The 18,825-nt window shown below is 31.8% G+C and overlaps 4 protein-coding genes across 9 annotated transcripts in view; 2 read left to right on the forward strand and 2 right to left on the reverse strand.

The window, feature by feature from the left end:
* The window catches only part of LOC122399687 (nuclear pore complex protein Nup88), a 144,320-nt gene extending 140,218 nt beyond the window's left edge, over positions 1–4,102 (forward strand). The window contains exons 12-13 of the mRNA XM_043400564.1: positions 3,618–3,866; positions 3,942–4,102. Coding sequence (XP_043256499.1) covers positions 3,618–3,866; positions 3,942–4,005 — 313 coding nt within the window. The 3' untranslated portion in view covers positions 4,006–4,102. The remainder of the gene's footprint in view (positions 1–3,617; positions 3,867–3,941) is intronic.
* Positions 4,103–4,181: 79 nt separating this feature from the next.
* Positions 4,182–7,413, reverse strand: LOC122399699. 4 transcript variants are annotated; one of them, XM_043400581.1, is made up of 6 exons: positions 7,170–7,413; positions 6,375–6,665; positions 6,143–6,251; positions 5,720–6,067; positions 5,328–5,649; positions 4,182–5,251 (listed from the first exon to the last, which is right to left on the reverse strand). In XM_043400581.1, exons 2-6 carry the CDS (start codon positions 6,641–6,643, stop codon positions 4,722–4,724), a joined length of 1,578 nt encoding a protein of 525 aa, XP_043256516.1. In that variant the 5' UTR covers positions 6,644–6,665; positions 7,170–7,413; the 3' UTR covers positions 4,182–4,721. The 4 variants fall into 4 exon arrangements, with proteins under 4 accessions (XP_043256516.1, XP_043256525.1, XP_043256534.1 ...); XM_043400590.1 differs by having other exon boundaries at positions 6,926–7,413; XM_043400599.1 differs by lacking the exon at positions 7,170–7,413 and adding an exon at positions 6,829–6,908.
* A 2,172-nt stretch (positions 7,414–9,585) lies between these two features.
* Positions 9,586–13,785, reverse strand: LOC122399722 (FK506-binding protein 15-like). Of its 3 annotated transcripts, XM_043400631.1 has the most exons (13): positions 13,489–13,785; positions 13,041–13,205; positions 12,568–12,965; positions 12,446–12,495; positions 12,158–12,361; positions 12,047–12,082; positions 11,570–11,749; positions 11,306–11,488; positions 11,021–11,243; positions 10,705–10,931; positions 10,206–10,331; positions 9,945–10,130; positions 9,586–9,867 (listed from the first exon to the last, which is right to left on the reverse strand). In XM_043400631.1, exons 1-13 carry the CDS (start codon positions 13,566–13,568, stop codon positions 9,787–9,789), a joined length of 2,139 nt encoding a protein of 712 aa, XP_043256566.1. In that variant the 5' UTR covers positions 13,569–13,785; the 3' UTR covers positions 9,586–9,786. The 3 variants fall into 3 exon arrangements, with proteins under 3 accessions (XP_043256566.1, XP_043256554.1, XP_043256575.1); XM_043400619.1 differs by having other exon boundaries at positions 12,446–12,965; XM_043400640.1 differs by lacking the exons at positions 9,586–9,867; positions 9,945–10,130 and having other exon boundaries at positions 10,225–10,331; positions 10,716–10,931; positions 12,446–12,965.
* Positions 13,786–14,540: 755 nt separating this feature from the next.
* LOC122400287 (PITH domain-containing protein GA19395) lies at positions 14,541–18,295 on the forward strand. The gene is made up of 6 exons (XM_043401669.1): positions 14,541–14,630; positions 14,936–15,114; positions 17,539–17,582; positions 17,654–17,731; positions 17,839–17,943; positions 18,031–18,295. Exons 2-6 carry the CDS (start codon positions 14,947–14,949, stop codon positions 18,236–18,238), a joined length of 603 nt encoding a protein of 200 aa, XP_043257604.1. The 5' UTR covers positions 14,541–14,630; positions 14,936–14,946; the 3' UTR covers positions 18,239–18,295.
* The last annotated feature ends 530 nt before the right edge of the window (positions 18,296–18,825 follow it).

Below are 18,825 nucleotides of genomic sequence, written 5' to 3' on the forward strand. Positions count from 1 at the left end.
ACTTTTAGTTATTACCATTTTATTTATACTACTTTACATTAAATATCGCCTTTTCGAATATTATTGATTCTATTCTTCATGATCGAAGTTACATTAGACGGTTTTACCTATAGATTATTTGTGTGGCCATTCGATAGTCCATTGGAGTTACAACCACTCGAAACTGCCTTCGCCGACCAAGTTTATGACACTTTGTATGTGCTTGACGAAACTCTACAATTTTTGGTGCCTATGCTGGCCGTGACTAAAACTTTACAAAAACGCGGTCCTGTGTCATAAACCTGGTCGACTCACCGAAACCCAAACAACGAGTCAGCGCCGAAGCAACACACGAGGCCGCCAAGAGTGAGAAAGAGGTATTTCCAGTGGAATGTGGTATCAGTTTGTTAGTAAAATGCACGGACGAACTCGATTTGAAATCGAGGAGCTGCTGGAAGGTTACTGAATTCAAAGATGAACCTGGTGCGAAACCAGGGAACCGTAAGAGAGTGAAACGTTGTGAACAAACCCAATGAAAAATCTGGGAGTCACTAGGATAAGACGGTTCAGACGAACTCGATGCGAAGTCGAAAAGCTGCGAGGAGGTTTTAACAAGCGCAGACAAATTCGATGCGACATCAAAGAACCGCTAAATGGTAATAAATTATGTGGACGAATCCGATACGAAATCAAGGAGCCACTAAGTCGCAAGAATTCGTATTTGGGTGTTCACAAAGTAGCAGATGAATCTAATGCGAAATCAGGAAGCCGCAGGATATGTTAATTGACCTCGTAACATTAAATTAAAAACGTAATATTACTCGAGCGGTGAAGTTATATTACTGTGGGATCGTTCAACTATAATCGCGTAATATAATAATGAGCTTAATAATTGATCAACTCTGTCTAATAATGAGCACTATGTATACAGGGTGTCTCACCCGATTTTGACATCTTCATTTTCTCGCTATTGTTACTCGTAACAAAAAATGTTTCAGCGGAGGCTTGAATGGTATCGAGTGGAGCATATTCTGATGTTATTAGTTTTTTCGTGAGTGGACGCGTAAAGGTCATATAAAGGTCAACTTTGTTTTTTTAAATGGAACGAGGTATTTTTTAATACATCAATCGATTCAGCGGGGCAATCGTTATAAAAAAGTACTAACTATGTAACGTCGAAAAATTAGTAGTTCAGGAGATATTTCAATTTAAATAATTTTAAAACACCATTACTGTTGTACTATAATAGCGAGAAAATGAAGATGTCAAAATCGGGTGAGACACCCTGTATATTCTTAAAGAAACAAGTTTAATATAAATGTTTAATATAAAAGGTGCCGCGGATAAAGAAAATTGGAATATGATAGATTTACCTAAATAATTGTACGTGTTACCTAAATAGTGTTTGACGCACTGGCGATGCGATGGTATTTTAAGAGCGGTTATCAAAAATACCGTAATAAAGTTTGTACCGAACTCGGGGTTTCTATAAGGTTAACTACGATACAAAAGGGAACTTTAATCCGATCTCACGAGATGTAACCGACTCTCAAAAACTTAAACAGCGAAAGGAGTGACGTGATGTTACACTATACGTAACTGTACAATTTTAATCCCCCGAGTAGCAAGATCGTTGGGTTTATACAGGGTGTTCGGCCACCTCTGGGTAAAATTTTAATGGAAGATTCTAGAGACCAAAATAAGACGCAAATCAAGAATACAAATTTGTTGCTGGAGGCTTCGTTAAGAAGTTATTAACGTTTGAAGTTTCGCCCGTATTGAATTTTTTTATCGAAACATGCGCAGTATTTCGTGAGTATGTTTATTCACCAAAAACGATTGTAATTAACCCCTGCAACCGAAAGTAATTTTTCCAGAACGATTTGAAATTTTTTAATTTTGTCGAAAAATTTCCCACCTTCTGGAATTTTTTTCTAGACAATGGGTAGGATTTCGAAGGGGCGCCTAAAATTTAGGCATCTAACCCCCCCGGGTCAATTTTTCTTAAAAATTCGTTTTTGATTTTTAGTAATTTTGTTTGACATCCTATAGAAAAGTTGTCCAATACTTTGTTGTAGGCCCCCATGAGCTCTACTTCAGAAAAGAATTTCATTGAAATATATTCAGTATTGTAGGATTTACAGTCGTTTGAAAATTGGACCACTTTTATGGGGTTTTTCTCACTTTACGGGGCCAAGGAATAACTTGTTCAATATTGTTAGAATTTCTAAATATTCTACACTAAAATACGCGTCGCTTGCCTTTTTAAACATTAAAATTGTGCAATCCGTTCAGAAGTTATGATGTTTTAAATATTCGATGAAATTTCAGGGAAGCATTTCTGACCTGAAATTATATTTTCGGTAAGGAATTTATTTCTCGAAAATCCGTAGGAATTCGGGGGTATGTGTAATGACCAAAAATGATTGTAATCGATCCTTGTAACCGAAAATAATTTTTTTAGATCGATTTGAAAAGTTCTCTTTTCGCCGAAAAATTTCAGCACCTACCCGAGCTTTTTCTCGAAAGTGGGTAGGATTTCGTGGGTATGTGTATTCGCCAAAAACGATTGTAATTGATCTCCGCAATCAAAAATAATTTTTTCAGAATGATTTGAAATTTTTTAATTTAATTTTTTAATAACTTTTTAACGAAGCCGCAGTCAAAAAATTGATATTCTTGATTTTCGTCTTATTTTGATCTCTAGAACCTCCCATTAAAATTTTTTCCAGAGGTGGCCAAACACCCTATATGTATACCCCAAAAATCTGTAGGGGTGAATTCGAGAGTACGTTGATATGAAAAATATCGTAATCTTCGAAGCGCGTTCGTTACCAGGCAGCTGCATCCCGTGAAACCTAATTTTATACATTCCAAAGGGTACATAAGAGTAGGGCGTTATTCTAATGCACGTAAGTTTAGAAAAAAGGAAAATAGGGGAACGAAACATTCGGCGTACGTAACAGTTGAACCAATGAGTCCAAAGTTTCGACTAAATCAAAACTAGTATTGTATTTAAAAACTGTTTGCAAAACTTTAGTTTATCATTGTTAAATATTTTCTATTTTCATTGATTCTTGACGAATAACGTTTTTTTTCTCTATTTTTCTTGTAATTCGCTAAATTAAAGACATTACATACGATTCGCTCTCTAGCGGACATTATTTTACATTCTAATAAAAATCTACCTCAAGGAACTGAAAGCATCAATGAATAATTAATATACAAACTTAACATAAAAAGAAAATTCGTATTCACGTTTTATACAGGATGCCCTAGTATCGATGGTACAACCACAAAGGGGGTGATTCTACTTGAAAAAACAAATCAAAAATAAAGAAAACATTTTTTTATTCGAGGCTTCGTTTCCGATAAAATCAATTATGAAAATCCGTTGTACATGCATGCAATAATACAATTTGAATTTCAACGTAAGTAAAAATAATGATTAATCGACAGGTATGTCAAGCAAATCACATTCAATCGCACGCATATCTGACAAATATTCAAATTCAATTATCTCGAAAACGAAGCCCCATATGAACAAATGTTATTCTTTATTTTCGATTTTCCTTTTCATGTAACATTCTCCCACACTATTACAATCATAATTTCTTAATGAAATCATTCATTTACAGAGCAAAAGAAGTATTACGATTAGTAAATTATAAAGAACCTTCTATCACTCCCATTGAAAGAGCAGAAGCTAAAGAATTGAGGAAAATGGAGATGAAGATAGAGGAAATAAAAATTCGACTATTAGAACTGAGAAAAAAATTAGAACGACAGACAGAGCATATAGAGAACGATGAACACAGCGAAAAGAGAAAAGAAATTGTTTTTAAACGCGATCAAGAGAAAACTATTAAAAATACCCTTGGACATATGTATGTAATCTTGTTGCTTTTTTATAAGCGTATAATGAAACTTTCATACAGCTCGTACCATCTCTTTTTTCACAGGACAAAAGATATACAAACATTAATTGCCGAAGTTAAGAAACTTGAAGAGGAAGTAAGTATTTAGCTCAAACAGTTAACGAAATATTACTAATGTTATTTATAAACGATTGTAAATTTTTAATACTTTGCCGCAAAATATAGGATTTACGTACAACAAAAAATTAATTTCTTTTTTTACAAAATAATTTATTATTCTAGCTATACAAACATACTATATTTAGCCACATTGCATGCTTAAAGAATATTTTATACAACAGCTTCTCGTCACAAATATATCTTTTAAACGTGGGTACAGAAGTTGCACAAAGCATACATAACATACCATTTTCATACCATTTTCCAAAATAGGAAATGGATTGTAATAAATTATAAATTGTTATAAAGAACTTTACAAAATAATGTATGTTAAAGATTTTATATAATTTACTATTTATTAGTAATATCTTCACCTTGAATAGTTGTGATTACACACACGCGGCCGACATAAAACGTAACAGTGTGTCACAGTCGCACATATAACACGAAACACATTTCATGTTCCAATTGATAGAATAATGTTACCATGCAAGGTGTCATTCTATCAAGCCATTGTGCGCCTTGATGTATTGAAGAAAAACAGTGACAAGTTTTGCGCCGGCCATTGTACAATAGGATCGAATTCAAACTTTTACAGACGATTCATCTGCGATGTTTGTGAAATAGAAAAAAAACGAGTTGAAAGTTTGCCCATAAAATATTTTTGCTTTACATTCACACAATTGTTTCATTGCGACATATCGCTCAAGGCACAAAAATATAATGAGAAACGTCGTTGGAATCCTCCATAACTTTTGACTGCAACAATTTAATTTCAAGCCTTAGCTTTTCTTTTTCCATTTCTTGCTTTCGTATCTCATTCGAATAACAGTTTATTTGTAATTTTAACTTGTCTTTCTTAAGTTTTAGCATTTCAGTCTCATGATACAGCTTTCCCTTCTCCGCACGAAGCACTGCCAACTGTTCCTGAAGTAACTGATGACTAGCTTCATCGGACAATATCACTTCGGACGTATCGATATCCGCTTTCACAGTTGTTGTTGACTTTGAACCGTTCGCTTCACTTTCAGGCCCGCTGTCAGGTTCTGTATCTGCATTCGCAGCTTCTTTCATGATCCAAATTCTCGAGTCTGTAGTTTCGTGGAAAGCGTTCGGTGACTTCACAGATTGTTGCAATTGTGACATAAGAGGCCTCTTTTGTTGTTTAGACGAGATGGATGATCCTTTTATTTTTTCTATATCAGTAGTAGGCGCAATTGTTTCGATATCTAAAACTAATGCGAAATTACGTTACAAATAATATAGTTAGCGTGTTTGTTTTTTTGCACGTATAGACCACATTGAAATTACCTCTATTACTAGGAGATTGACTCTCATCAACTGTATGCGACAAATGATTATTACAATAAGTATTGAATTCTCTTTCATCTACAAAAACAGAACCATCAGCGTTCACGATAGATTCAACAATTACAGAGGGATCTCCGTCTTGCATTACTAACTCTCCCACAATTTCACCGTTCGCTGCTATTATATTCCCATCGTTATTGGTTCTCAACAATTCGCCATCTGTTGTGTCAATTTCATCTACTACCTCTTCTTGCGTCAATTGACCGCTATAAGAATCATCGCCGTCGTTTCCTTCGCTTACTTCTAGTTCAGTTGGCAATCTCTAATAAAAAATAATTTTTTTAATTAAATACATAATGTTATGTTGTCCAGTGTGAAATTATATATCTTACATCTTGACCCCAAGGTGATTCTTGTTCTTTTTTCATCCTTTTTATCGTCCGTGCAATTTCATCTTCAGACTCTGAATATGTTTTCCTATCATTATCTCTGCCTTGCATCTTCTCGATATCATGGATCTTTTTAAATAATTGATATGCTCTTTCTGGTGTTATATTCCTCTTTTGTTTATTAGCTGCCGCTATATTAAATAAATCTTTGGACCTAAGTATTTTATTTGTTCGCAATCGTACATATTCTTTCAATCTCTTGCGGTCAATGTGTAACTGCATGAGATCTTGTACTTCCTGTTTAATTTCACCACATAATTTTCTTTCTTGCGGAAGATTCTTAAATAATTCCTAATAAGATAATAAAGATAAAGCCAAATTGAATATATCGCAATAACCTAGCATTACTTAATCTTTCCTATTTACCTCAGAGATTTCATGATTATGTTCATTATTGACACTAGTTACCTCTAACTTTGTACCATCTTTTGATGCTCTTAACATAATATGAGCAGGACAATTTGTCCTTATGGATCTAAATAGAAATGTAATATGTATAAAATATGTTCAAAGATACATTTGATTATATGTATTCATTTATTTCAAAATAATTACTTTAACAATCTAATTTTAACAATATATGATCTTATAAACTAACTGAGACTGTCTTCTGCCAGCTCCACGCGGTAGAAACTTTTGACCACCATAGATACAAGCATATTTTACAGAGTAATACTTTAAACGCTCACTAATTGGACGAGCAGTTTTCATATGAGCTCCACTAACTGTTCTGCTGTCTCTTCTCCAATAGTGAACTAAACTACGCTTTGAAAATTTCTCCAGTTTACGTTCCAATTCTTCGTAACTGTCAAACATTTCCCCCAAATGGAAGGATACATCTTCATCTTCCACCGTATTTACATCCATTATAAAAACAACAGCTAACAATCTATTTCATAATGAAGTATATATTATTTATTAATTGATAAATGCATAGAAGGTCATTAAACAATTGTAATATTTGTAAAATAATTTTCGTGTCAGTTTGTATGACATTAACATTGTAAATAAATTAATAGAAACAAAATAAATTAATAAAATGTATTGTTTACAATTCATAATATTGTGTGTTTACGTATTTGAAGATGAAAAGGAGGTTAGACTATATAGAGACAAATTGAATAATATTGTTGTATTTCTTCTTTGTACCATCATTTCTCTATTTGATTCCTATTAGCTGAATCCCTCGACAAGGATTTATTTAAAATAATAGCATTTGTTTTTCTCGGTCTAAGTTTTGTGGTTATATTTTAATTTGATTGGCGTGGTAGAAGCCAAGATGAGAAAACCGTGAACACAGCCAAATAGAATTATTCAAGAACCGGATAAAGTCAGGCGGGACCGCAGGATTTTCTGTTCCCTATTAATTCCCAGTCTTTATAGAATAACTTACGTCTCGTCATATCTTTCGTTGTATTTCTTCCTTTCATCAAAAATTTATCTTGTTCGATCGTTATGAAAACGTACACCGTGATTTTGCGCCATTTCTAAAACAGGACAAGCAACTGAACTACAGCGCAACTGTTGTAATTTCACTTGATTTCAACGTCTTTCTATTTTATGTAATTTAATCGATTTCAATTAAAACAAAAACAATTCCTAATTTCTTGATGTTAAATCGACACATTTTCTTTTCGTAGAACATTCGTCGCGTATGTATAAATACAAAACGTAAGAAAACCAGGCATTTATTTTTAGAACAAAATATAGATGAAAACCATAAATCAATATTGTAACTAAAATAGTATTTATTAATATTAAATGATTAGTTTTTTACAACAATTTTTGCACACCATTGATGAAAATTCTTCTGAGTTTAAAAGAATCATTGGGCATTACAAAAATTTGTTTACATAGTACAGTATTCCCGCCTTAAATATACGTTACTTGAGGCCAAAATCACATTTAATGCAAGGGGACAATATTCGTTGTGTTTACCACTCGTTTCAAACGTAGAGATACAAAGGAATAGCAACCGTAGGATGAAGGACTAAATCGAGCTCGGTCTCCAGATAGCGTAAAACAATTCAATGTTGAATATCCGCGTGATGCAATAGAGAGGAAAAGACAAAATTTTTTCATTTCTTGTTCTTTTTGTATAAAAATTTTTTTTTATTAAAATAAGACCAAACAAGACATAATTTAGATAATATTTGAATGTACATTACGTATACATTCCTCAAAACCGCAGAGTCACATCTAACATAAGGGGAACATGTTCTTCGTCGTGTTTTATCACTAGTTTCAAATGTAAAAAGAGATAGAGAGGAATATCAAACGATGGACAAAGAGGGACTAAGAGTCCAGGTAGTTAGCAATATTCATGTGAGACAATGACGTTCTTATTTAAATTTACATTTATCGTTAGCCAGAAACGAATTTCACAGTCCGAAAATCTAATGACATGACGTGCACACAAAACGAGTTCAGAGTGTGTATTCTGCCGCTTCTTCCTTCGCATTTGAACGATCATGCGAAAAACAGAAATACCGCACCCTTGCTGCGGAAATGACATAACTCTAAAGAGAACATTTGCAAATCGCGACCATAAAGTAATCTACACACGTCGTAGCCGTGATTTGCTTCTGTAGCAAAGGTATGGTATGTTTGTTTTTCTAAAACGTTCCAAGGAAAAAAGAGAATGTCACCTAAGAATATTCGAGATGAATGCAGCTGTTTTTTTATTAATCCCTGACCTAATTTTACTTAAATCTGTACTTTAACTCGTTGTCAGACTGTACATCGAAAAATGTATTTTTTGCTTTATTTTGTAATAAACTCGATTTTTTAATCAAATAAATTAATGAACCGTGGCATCACCTTCCGTACTATGCTCTCGCAAGCGCTCGACTACCCAATATCCCGTCATCTAAGGTAGGGCCTGCTTTTCTAAGGATGATATTCAAGAAATTGCATCATTATTAAATATAAATAAGGTGAATGTTGTTGTTATTATTATTATCAATCAGAGCACTCAGGGAGGAGGGCAATATCTTAAATATTCTGACATCAATTTTGCTGCATGTGCATCCATAGCAGCTACCAGAAACTTGAAAGATGAATCACTAAAGAAAGCAATACATAGTTACTAAGTGCATTAAACGATATTATTTGAATAAAGGACAAATGGCAGGTATAGATAAAACGAAGATAATTAGTAGGCATGCTACTGGAGGTATACCATCTAACTTTTCATATGAGACTTTAGTCTAAAATTTTGATCAGAAGCAGAGATATTACTCCATATTAAAACTACAGTAGGCATCAACATAAAGTTCCATGAAATTAACTGTGATAGTACCAGGAACTTCAAAATGAAATGATGCAGATAGTGTTATAGTACATCAACATCGTCTAGTGAGTATTTAACTCCAGAATAATATCTAATTTAGAAATAGCACCTGTTACTCCAAGAAGCAGAAAAGGAAAGGGAGGGGAGGATAGCGTTTCGTCGTGGGCCTGCTAGTGGATTCATCAGTAAGACTTTCTAGTAGGCCCTGCCTTAGACGACGGGATATTGGGTAGTCAGTTGAGGAGTGACATATAACAATGAAGAGGTCGATCGAGCACTTGCAAGAGCGCAATCCCTCTGGTGGTAAGTACGGGAGGTGACGCCACAAAACTAAATGAATACCTAAATATTGTACTACGTCACACAACAAACATAGCAGGTGTAATATTATTTTAAATTTTGTTAAGAACCTGTTTTTGTCTAATATTAGCATCAATTATGAAGTATAATAACTTATGAATTTATTACATAAATAAATATTATCTAAATTATGAGGTGTTTGGTCTCATTTTAATCAGAAAGATGTTTCAAAAATTCTATGCAAAAGGAATGAAAAATAAAAAAGTTTTGTCTTTCCCTTAGCATTGTATCACACATGTAGACTACTTGACGACCGAACATCGTGCTGCTGCAAGGATAAAATTTTCACATTTAACATAAGGTCCTTCTTCACATTAAAGACGGAAAAAATATAACTACAAAATGTAGAATATAATTATTAATGCAACCAATCTGTATCATCTTCGATATCGATAAGAGGAATGGGTGGTGGTTCATCTTGTAGCAGTACCATCGATATCTGCGAGTAAAAGGCTTTACAAATAAAATATTTAAAGCATAACATACATGAAATTAAACATTGAGAATGAATATTACGTTAGCATTTCCTGAAACTCCAGTTAGCTTAGACGATTGGTTCGTAGAAGTGCTTATATCAGCATTTTTTAATTCTACATTGGTAATTTCTGAATCATCATTTTCCATAACTTTAGTGGACATTAATTCTGTTTGTTCCCTGTTACTTCTTTCACTAGTATTATGTAGAATTTGTAATGTGACATTCTAAAATTGTATTCATGGTAAACATTATAAAATATAAATCTAATGTTATAAACTGTTTAAATCATGAGGACTTACCTTTATTGTATTTGCTATCGTTGATTTAATGTAATTTGTAGGATAGGATTCATCCACGAATTTATCTAACAGTATATGATAAATTCGGTTCATTATATGTTTGATTTCTCTATTTTTACTGTCATTCTAAACAGAATAATTACCAATAATAAAATATTTAGAAAATCCGATAATATACAGAACAATCCACATAAAGTATTACGAACTATACCTTTGGGCATTATACTTTTCGACACGAACTTTGTTTTATAATATCCACTAAAAAAATAACGTCCTTTTAATATATTTAAAAATTATTTAAATCGATGAGAAAATAGTTCATTGATAATTCATTATTATTAATTCCTTATCCTTAATAGTTTCCGAAAAAAAAACATCAATTTATGTGGATCATTCTGAATATATGATAGATCTAGAAACTGACACAAGCAGCAATTTCTTTTAAGCAAAAATACAAACAATAGGTACAAGAAAAAAAGGCGAGTTTTACTTCTTTTACCTCCATAGTACCTTCAGAAGCTAGACTATTGCATTTAGAGTGTAGCATTATATTTTGTTCCTCGTAATTGCTATTAAGTTTCTTAGCTACTTCTAAATTTTTTTTGGTTTTTACAAGTACACTATTTGTATCCTTCAACGATATCTCTAATTCATGAACATTTTTATTTAAGTTTTCATTAATTTGTATTAGAGATTCCTTGTGATCTTCAAGATTTTGTATACACTCTGTATAAACAAGCAACGCTTCTATAAATTATTATGTCAATTATATTGTTACAGGTAATTAAAAGATAACGTATGAAAGCTATGATTACTTTTTGTCTTTTCCAATTCCTTTTCCAATATGGCTACTCTACTTTGCATCTCATTCAGCTCACTAAAATTATCAGTAACTGTAACATCAGTATTTTTCTGTAGTTCGTTATCCTTTTCTCCAGTATGAGATGCATTCATGGTTAATAACATTTTCAATGCAGCATCCAAAACTGTTTTATCTTTTACAGGAGATGTAGCATTTTGAAGTTCAAGAACATGAAACTGTACATGATAAATGATGGCATCTTTGTAAATAATGTAGGATTTCTTCAGTATGTAACTACCTTATCAAGCAATTTCTGCACATTGTCGGCTATCTTAGAGATTCCCATTCTAAGTTCGGAATTTGTCATTCTACTTTCTGATAACAACATGTTTAATCCTGGATCTATCACCGACGATATTGTTGGAGTTGTGCTTTGTGGTTGTAATGAATACACCTGACCGTCCATAGTAACAAAATTTGACTACGATAAATACACAGGTTAATACACTAATAATACCTTTCACGCAAGAACATAATTTACGATACAATTAAATTTCCATACCTGTATTTGCGTAGGAGACCATTGAGAAGTAAACGTAGACGTAGAAACAAAAGGTTTACTAGTATTTATTACAGTCGCGTCGCCTTTCGGTTGTAATGCTCTGTGTGCATTTCTTGTTGTTTCTTCTATAGATTCTTGCAAAAGATATCTCTTTTGAGATCCTTTTTCTAACGATTCCACCTAAGTCATATAGTACGAATACATTACATTCTTAAAGTTCAATAGATTTCGTAGAATTTCTTGATCAGGGCTTCTGAACTCGTGATCAGTGGGCCATATGCTACTCTTTCCCTTATCACCTAACTACTCCCACCATACTAACTTGACTCTCACTTATGTATTTGTAAGATCCCAGCATAGTTACCAAAGGGAACCAGCAAACTAATAATGGTGCGTGTAATATAACAATGATGAGCAGTATATGCCCCAACCCTAACCCAGCCTTATTCTTGGTAATTAAGGTAAATGTTTATTCACCTTTTTGTTACGTGGTGATTTGTGTGGTATGTCATCCTGTAAACATATAAAAATCTATTATTCATTGCGTAAAGCATTATGAATATTTAAAGAAAGAAATGTCTTAAATACTTCTGTATCTTCAGAGTCGGTAGTGGTGGTAGTAGGAGTTTTTGGTAACATAGACTGACCCATTTTTGCCATTCGTGATATGATTGAAGCTTTGTCGCTTGTAATTTTATCTGAGTAAGGAATTTCTGCTTGTGGTTGTATATCTATAATTTCTATTTCCAATAAAATATCCCTCTCTTTTGGAAATCCGGGACCCAAACTAATCTAAAAAATATTATATTTAAAATTTCTGTATGAATTTGACTTATTTAACTTTGTTAAAATTTTATAAAATTATCGAAGTAAAACCTGCTTATTAGGAGGCAAAAATAAAATTCGTTTCAACCCCTTGCTGCTTCCTGAAAGTGACTTTTCCCAATTATCATCCGTAGATATGTGTACTGTCATTGTTTGTAATGCTGTAAAATTACTTTTGAAAGGTTGTACTATTTCTGAAGCTATTAAATATTTGACAGATACATTGTCTCCTTTTTTTGCTATTACATCTGTGTTGACAGATGATAAATCTTGATAAAGCACATCATCTATTCTTTCATTTTTTGAAAAATATCGAGCTAATCCAATTTCTTTGGCAAATTCTGTACAAGTATCACTACTTTCAAATAAAATTGACCAATTTACATTATTGTTATCATAGTAACTGGAATAATCATTTGGCTGTATCGTATACAAAAAATCATGTGTCACTGTAACAATGGACACATGTTCTTGCTTTGTTTTATATAAAATAATTTGATATAGTTTTGTCGCTCTATTTCCTATAAGGGCCATACCAAGTGTTCCAACTAATACGTAAACTCCATTTTGTCTAAAATATAATGTTACTTATAATGTATTAAAGAAAAAGGCTAAAAAAACAGATAATTAAGATATTATAGCTTACAGTTTAAATGCATGCACTGCTTTAGCTATTATGACTTCAGTTTTGTTTGTAAGCATTTCTGCTACATGTCGATGACTGTTTGCCTTTTTCGAAACCTGGTGCTTTGGTAAGGAGTGACTGTCTGATGATTTAACTTGTGTCCCAAAAATAGCAGCCAAATTGGATCTAAAAAGCAGTAGTATATTGATTTTAAAAGAAGCATTTTGCATTCGATGGTTACTTTGATTAAAATAAGATTTTAAAAATAGAAAGAAGAACGCAAAACAATAATTAAAAATGAAAAAATTAACAGCATAACTTTTATGTTACAATACTTTAGTTACATTCGCTATTTAAAAATTATCACTGTTTTAAACAAACAAACAAAATTGTAGAACATTCTACTATGCAGTTACGATTATTAATATACCGTGTCGGTGAAATAAAAATAAAAATAAAAGGAACGTACCCTCTCGATGGCAAAAAATCCACTTCTTCGTCAGCTCGAAAAATCTTATCGAGATTTGGCAACTGGTTTCCCGAATTCATAATTATGAATTGACTTATTTTAAACAAAAGTGACGTTTAATAACGTAACGAGCAAATGACACATTAGTTAAGCCACTTATAAGAATTAAGCGACATTCTACGCTTGCAGCTATCAAAAACGCAATAATAATGAAATATGCGATTACCTACTAATAGGCGATACAGTATTTTTTAATATTTTTTAAAAGAGTAACTATACTATTTCGCTACAACGTGATACATATGTCATGTACTGTGCATCTACAATCAACAACCTACAACCCAGAGTGGCCAGTGTGATCAGATTTGACATAATTGAGTGCATTGACGACGACACTAGTAACGACGAACTTCCTTAGCGTCTAACAGAGTGTTGGGGAAAGCAGCATATACTACCGCGCGGGCCACATGCACGTGAGCTCGGCATTTCACTTAACTTTGACGAATCAAGAAAGAAGCCGAATATGAGCCTTTCATTTTTGCTCTTACAACAGTTGAAATTCGACCTTGCGATATTCGACATACAATTTCGAGTCTCGACTGCCCCAACATTTTTACTTTCCGAACTATGTAGGTATAAGGAAAGTACCATAATGGAAAAAAATGTCTCAAATTTTTTTTACCAAAAATATACGTTTTAAAACCCCCTGATCATATTATGACTATTAAAAAAAAAGAAATTTTTGTTATGCCTATGTACGTATGCTATTAATATGATTGTGTCTAAACGACTGAATGAATTTCAATGAAACTTTACATTTAAATTTTATGTTCTTGTTTCAAGGTCTGATTAGATTTTGAGCGTAATCAGCTCACGGATAATGATGATCTTGTAGTTTTTTAATTGTATATCGTTTTCCCGAAATTGTACGAAGTGCCGAGCTCACGTACACGTGTCTCGTGCGGTAGTATATGCCTGCTATACCCACCACTCCGTTAGACGCTAAGGAAATTCGTCGTCACTATTGTCGATTTCGATGCACTCAATTATACATTTATACCCGATCTGGCCACAGTGCGAAGTTCGTCGTTTCTAGTATCGACGTCGGTGCACTCAATTATGCCAAATCTGGACACACTGTGGTAAAGTTAAATTTTTAAATGTATTTGTTTTATTAATGTCAAATTAAAATATTATTAGTATTTAGAGAGTTTAATGTTTTTCATAGCATATTTAAGTGGAAATTTTAATATTATATACTAACCTTAAGTATCGATAATGCATAATTTTATTTTCATCTTTCAATTTTTACAATATCGATAAAATATTTTAAGACGAAAAATCTGTCGCAATATTTTATATTGCTAATTTTATATTAGGATTGGTAGTAGTATTTATTCAGTTGTTATCTGTGTGTTCGTATTATGTATTTCGAATTTTTGTTCAGGTTTTTATACGATGTCACAGTGCAATTGCGGAAAGATCCACGATGAAGGAAATTTGGGTATGGAGTATAGTTTGTATAAGAAAATTGATATACAAAATGTGGAATGCCTAAACGAATGTCAAGAAGGTAGCGGTGCTACTGTATTCAAGCCATGGGAAGATAGATTAGATACAAGCAGAGTAGGTATTATATTTATTTTCTTTAGTTTCTCTTTGTACCCTTTATGCTAAACCAAGAATGTGCAGTTGTGAAATTCAAAATTCCAGCATCATTAAGCTGAACAATAATTCACACTCATGAAATAAGTTTAAAGATTTGAAAGTGGTAAATTTTTCATGAATGTATGAACATGCTATTAAGGGAACAGGACTCTGATGTGTTCAAAAAGAAGACATATTACAAATTACTGCAGAAACGAAAATAAACATTTGGTTGATATAAATTTTTGTCCTTTAATTTACCATAGTATGAGCTCTAGAGAACAACCATTTGCTCTTGTCATTGCTTCCAGCGAATCTTTTTCTATACCACCAATTGGGATGAGCTGAAGCAAAAATTTGAAAATTGCTTAAAACTGTAATATATTCTCTAGGAATTAATGTTCGAAAAATTTAATTTTAGTTAAAATTGTCAAAATTGCAGCAATATGCATTTGAGAAGTCGAATTTGAATGAAAAATTTGTGTTTATTGTTTATATTCTTTGAAATAATTAAAATTTTTAAAAAATGGCTACGTCGTTCCCTAATAAATATTATGGTAAAGATATTTACAAAATTTCAAAGTAATTTGTTAGTTAGATCTCAAGATATCTTGCACACTATTTCTGAAAACCTTGATGTCAAAAATGCAAACCATGATTATTTAAAAAAAAATTAATGCTGTTTTCTACATCTCATACTATGATAAATTAAAGCACAAAAACTTATATCAATGAAATTTTTATTTTCATTTCCGCAGTTATTTATATGTCTTACTTTTGAACATGTCAAACAGTCCTGCCCCCTTAATATTAATAAATGTTTAAAATTAAATAGAAAATATTTAGTAAAATGATTTATAACTTATAAAGTACTGAATTTATACCTATACTTTTACTTTCCTTTGCTAAACTGTATTTCTTTATAAGTTTTTTTATCTATAAAAAATAAAAAGTAATGTTTTATCTAAATATTAGGGACAATGAATACAAATTATTCATAAATGTCCAAATTTATGTAAGATTCTATTGAAAAAATTGACTAAGTGATCTCTTATATGTATGTATAATTATAATATCAGTATATATGGATGGATCAGAAACCAATCAAAGTAAGTTCCCTATTTTTTGAAAATGAGTTACATAGTGTAAAACCATCTTTATCATAGGATCTTTCGATTGATTAAGTCAATATAGTCTACTTCTTCATAAATAAACAATAGCAACACTTATATTGACCATGGGATGACTAAGCAAAATTGAAAATTCAGGGAGCAGTTAATGTAAGTCAGCTAAAAGATGTTTGTTTTATTGTTTACTAGGTTAAGCTATATTATTTACTAGTTTATGCTTTATTGTTTACATCGTCTAACCCAGACCATGAGTAACAGTGAATCCAAGTACTTACCAGATAATCATGAAAATTTATCTCATTGCCATGATGGTAAGAAAAACCTAAACTTAAAAATTTGTGGTATTTTTATACACATATTTTACGTGTACTTACAATATAAATATTGAAACACATTGTTAACATGTATTTAGAATATAAATATTAAATTTGTGACAATGAAGCTATATATTTTTAAGATATGCCGGAATCCTGTATAAATAGTGAGGTCGAGTTAGAAGATAACAAAGACGAAAATGAGAACACTAATAATGCAGAAGGTCAAGCAAATGGAAGAAAGCGATGAAGGAATAAAAAGACATAGAAAAGAGTAGTAAATGTTGCTAAAAGATATGCTGGCGAAGCTTATACAAATCAAAGTTGAAACAACGATCCTGCAAAAAAATTGAAAAACTCAGATTGTAATTGTGTTCTACAATGTTTTACGACAGTTTGTCCTCATGAAAGATAATTTAGTTTTTAGTCTTTTTATAAATTAGGTGATAATGGCAAACAAAATATTTATGTTCGTGGACTTATTCAGAACAACATATTCAAGCAAAATTTAGCTACAATTAATGAAAAAACACGAGCATCAACCTCAGAATCGAATCAAATGAACGTTGATGCAGGTAGTGAAAATGATAATTCGGATGAATACATAGATTGACTTATTTAAATTCACATTCATTATTAGATTTTTCAGTGGACACCACTGAATCACATAAGTTACATTTCTTTCATTTAATTTGCTTTCTCTAAAAAAACATTAGTATTTTTCTTTTGTTTCTCTTTCAGTTAAGTGGAAGTACATTTGTATGTCATCTTAAAATAAAAATTGTGCTTTTCATTATTAATGACATTGCTATTTTTCTGTAACTAGTTTGCAAAATCCTTATGTATCTTAATTTTAAGGTTAATGGACTTACACTGATTGGCTTCTAAACTCTCCATATAATTATGATCTCAGTATATAGTTACATACTTACATTATAGCTAGTCTATTTTTTTTCCAGTATGTTGAAAGTGACATGGATAACGATCTCCTATTTAATATTCCGTACGTTTCTATATTTTGGCATACACTAATTTACATTTTTAAAAAGATAAATAATTTTTGTTTTTCTTTAGTTTTACAGGAAACGTAAAATTAAAAGGCCTTATCGTTATTGGCAGTGAAAATGATTTTCAACCAAATAAAGTAAAATTGTAAGTATTTCTTCATCTTTACTTTTGGAATAGTTCAATCCAGTTCTACAAAAGCACAAAATATCATTTGCTTATTAATAATAAATAAAATAATTTTTTTTACGTAGATATAAAAATCGACCTTTTATGACATTGGATGATGTAGCCACAGAACCCGAACAAGAATTTGAATTATGTATTGATATGCATGGAATGCATGAATATTCTCTTAAGTATATATATTCTATTGTATCGTTAATAGAATTGAGAAAAATAATGAAGGTATAAAAGTTTATTGTAATTCTTGTTTAATATTACAGGATAGTAAAATTTTCATCTGTATATCACTTAAGTTTATATTTTACTGGCAAAGAAGGAGTAGATAAAATCAAAATTTATTATATTGGATTAAAAGGGGAATGGTCTCCTGGTCATCAACACGGTGTTACTATTTGCACGTACGAATTACGTCCACAGATACATGAACATGCAAAGGATCATGATAATGTCGATAGAGCAATTACTTGATTTTATAGTAGGAACCGAACAAAAAATTCGTTCTCTGCTTTGAAGCAAAGAATTCCGAAAACCAATAAATATTTGTATTGAAATAAACGTCTTTGCTTATTTACAATTTTAAATAATACATATTCTTTATAAAAATTTAAAAAACACTTTAACTAATTAGTTATCGTGGTCCCCATTTGGGAATCACATTCTCATACCCATTACTTTTTCTGTGTTATCATTCGCCACATTTTTGGGGTTTATAATATACTTTTAAACATAATATACATATAGCAATCGAGGGGTCGGTCGAGCGCTTGTGAGAGCGCGATCCCTCTGGTGGCGAGCATGGGAGGCGACATCACATTATCCCCCTGCCAGTGCTAACGATACCGGATTAAGTCTACTATTTACATGACTTATCGAAAACTAACATTTCACATTAATTTCAGTGTAAGAGAGGTTAAACAACAGTCGTGGTTGACAAAAAAAAATAAAGACGCAAAAACGCTCCATAATTATATTTATACATATTTCAGCTTAAAATATTTGTAAAATACTTTTAGAACATTTATAAATAAATATAAAGCATTGTTATATAGTTAGAA

Source organism: Colletes gigas, unplaced genomic scaffold, assembly GCF_013123115.1.
Source record: "Colletes gigas isolate AHSC1104 unplaced genomic scaffold, ASM1312311v1 Colletes_gigas_Sc00002, whole genome shotgun sequence".
NCBI classification, from domain to species: domain Eukaryota; kingdom Metazoa; phylum Arthropoda; class Insecta; order Hymenoptera; family Colletidae; genus Colletes; species Colletes gigas.

Bases quoted from the DNA above. Each gene is read 5' to 3' on its own strand.
- LOC122400287 (XM_043401669.1), top strand. From the start codon at position 14,947: ATGTCACAGTGCAATTGCGGAAAGATCCACGATGAAGGAAATTTGGGT. The intron at 15,115-17,538 runs GTAGGTATTATA...TTTTTTTTCCAG, and splicing joins ATAGATTAGATACAAGCAGA to TATGTTGAAAGTGACATGGA. The intron at 17,944-18,030 runs GTATATATATTC...TTAATATTACAG, and splicing joins ATGCATGAATATTCTCTTAA to GATAGTAAAATTTTCATCTG.
- LOC122399722 (XM_043400619.1), bottom strand. From the start codon at position 13,568: ATGAATTCGGGAAACCAGTTGCCAAATCTCGATAAGATTTTTCGAGCT. The intron at 12,083-12,157 runs GTATTTAAGACA...ATATGTTTACAG, and splicing joins CCGACTCTGAAGATACAGAA to GATGACATACCACACAAATC. The intron at 9,868-9,944 runs GTAATATTCATT...TTTTACTCGCAG, and splicing joins GAGTTTCAGGAAATGCTAAC to ATATCGATGGTACTGCTACA.
- LOC122399699 (XM_043400581.1), bottom strand. From the start codon at position 6,643: ATGGATGTAAATACGGTGGAAGATGAAGATGTATCCTTCCATTTGGGG. The intron at 6,252-6,374 runs GTTAGTTTATAA...ATTTCTATTTAG, and splicing joins GCTGGCAGAAGACAGTCTCA to ATCCATAAGGACAAATTGTC. The intron at 6,068-6,142 runs GTAAATAGGAAA...TTATCTTATTAG, and splicing joins ATAATCATGAAATCTCTGAG to GAATTATTTAAGAATCTTCC.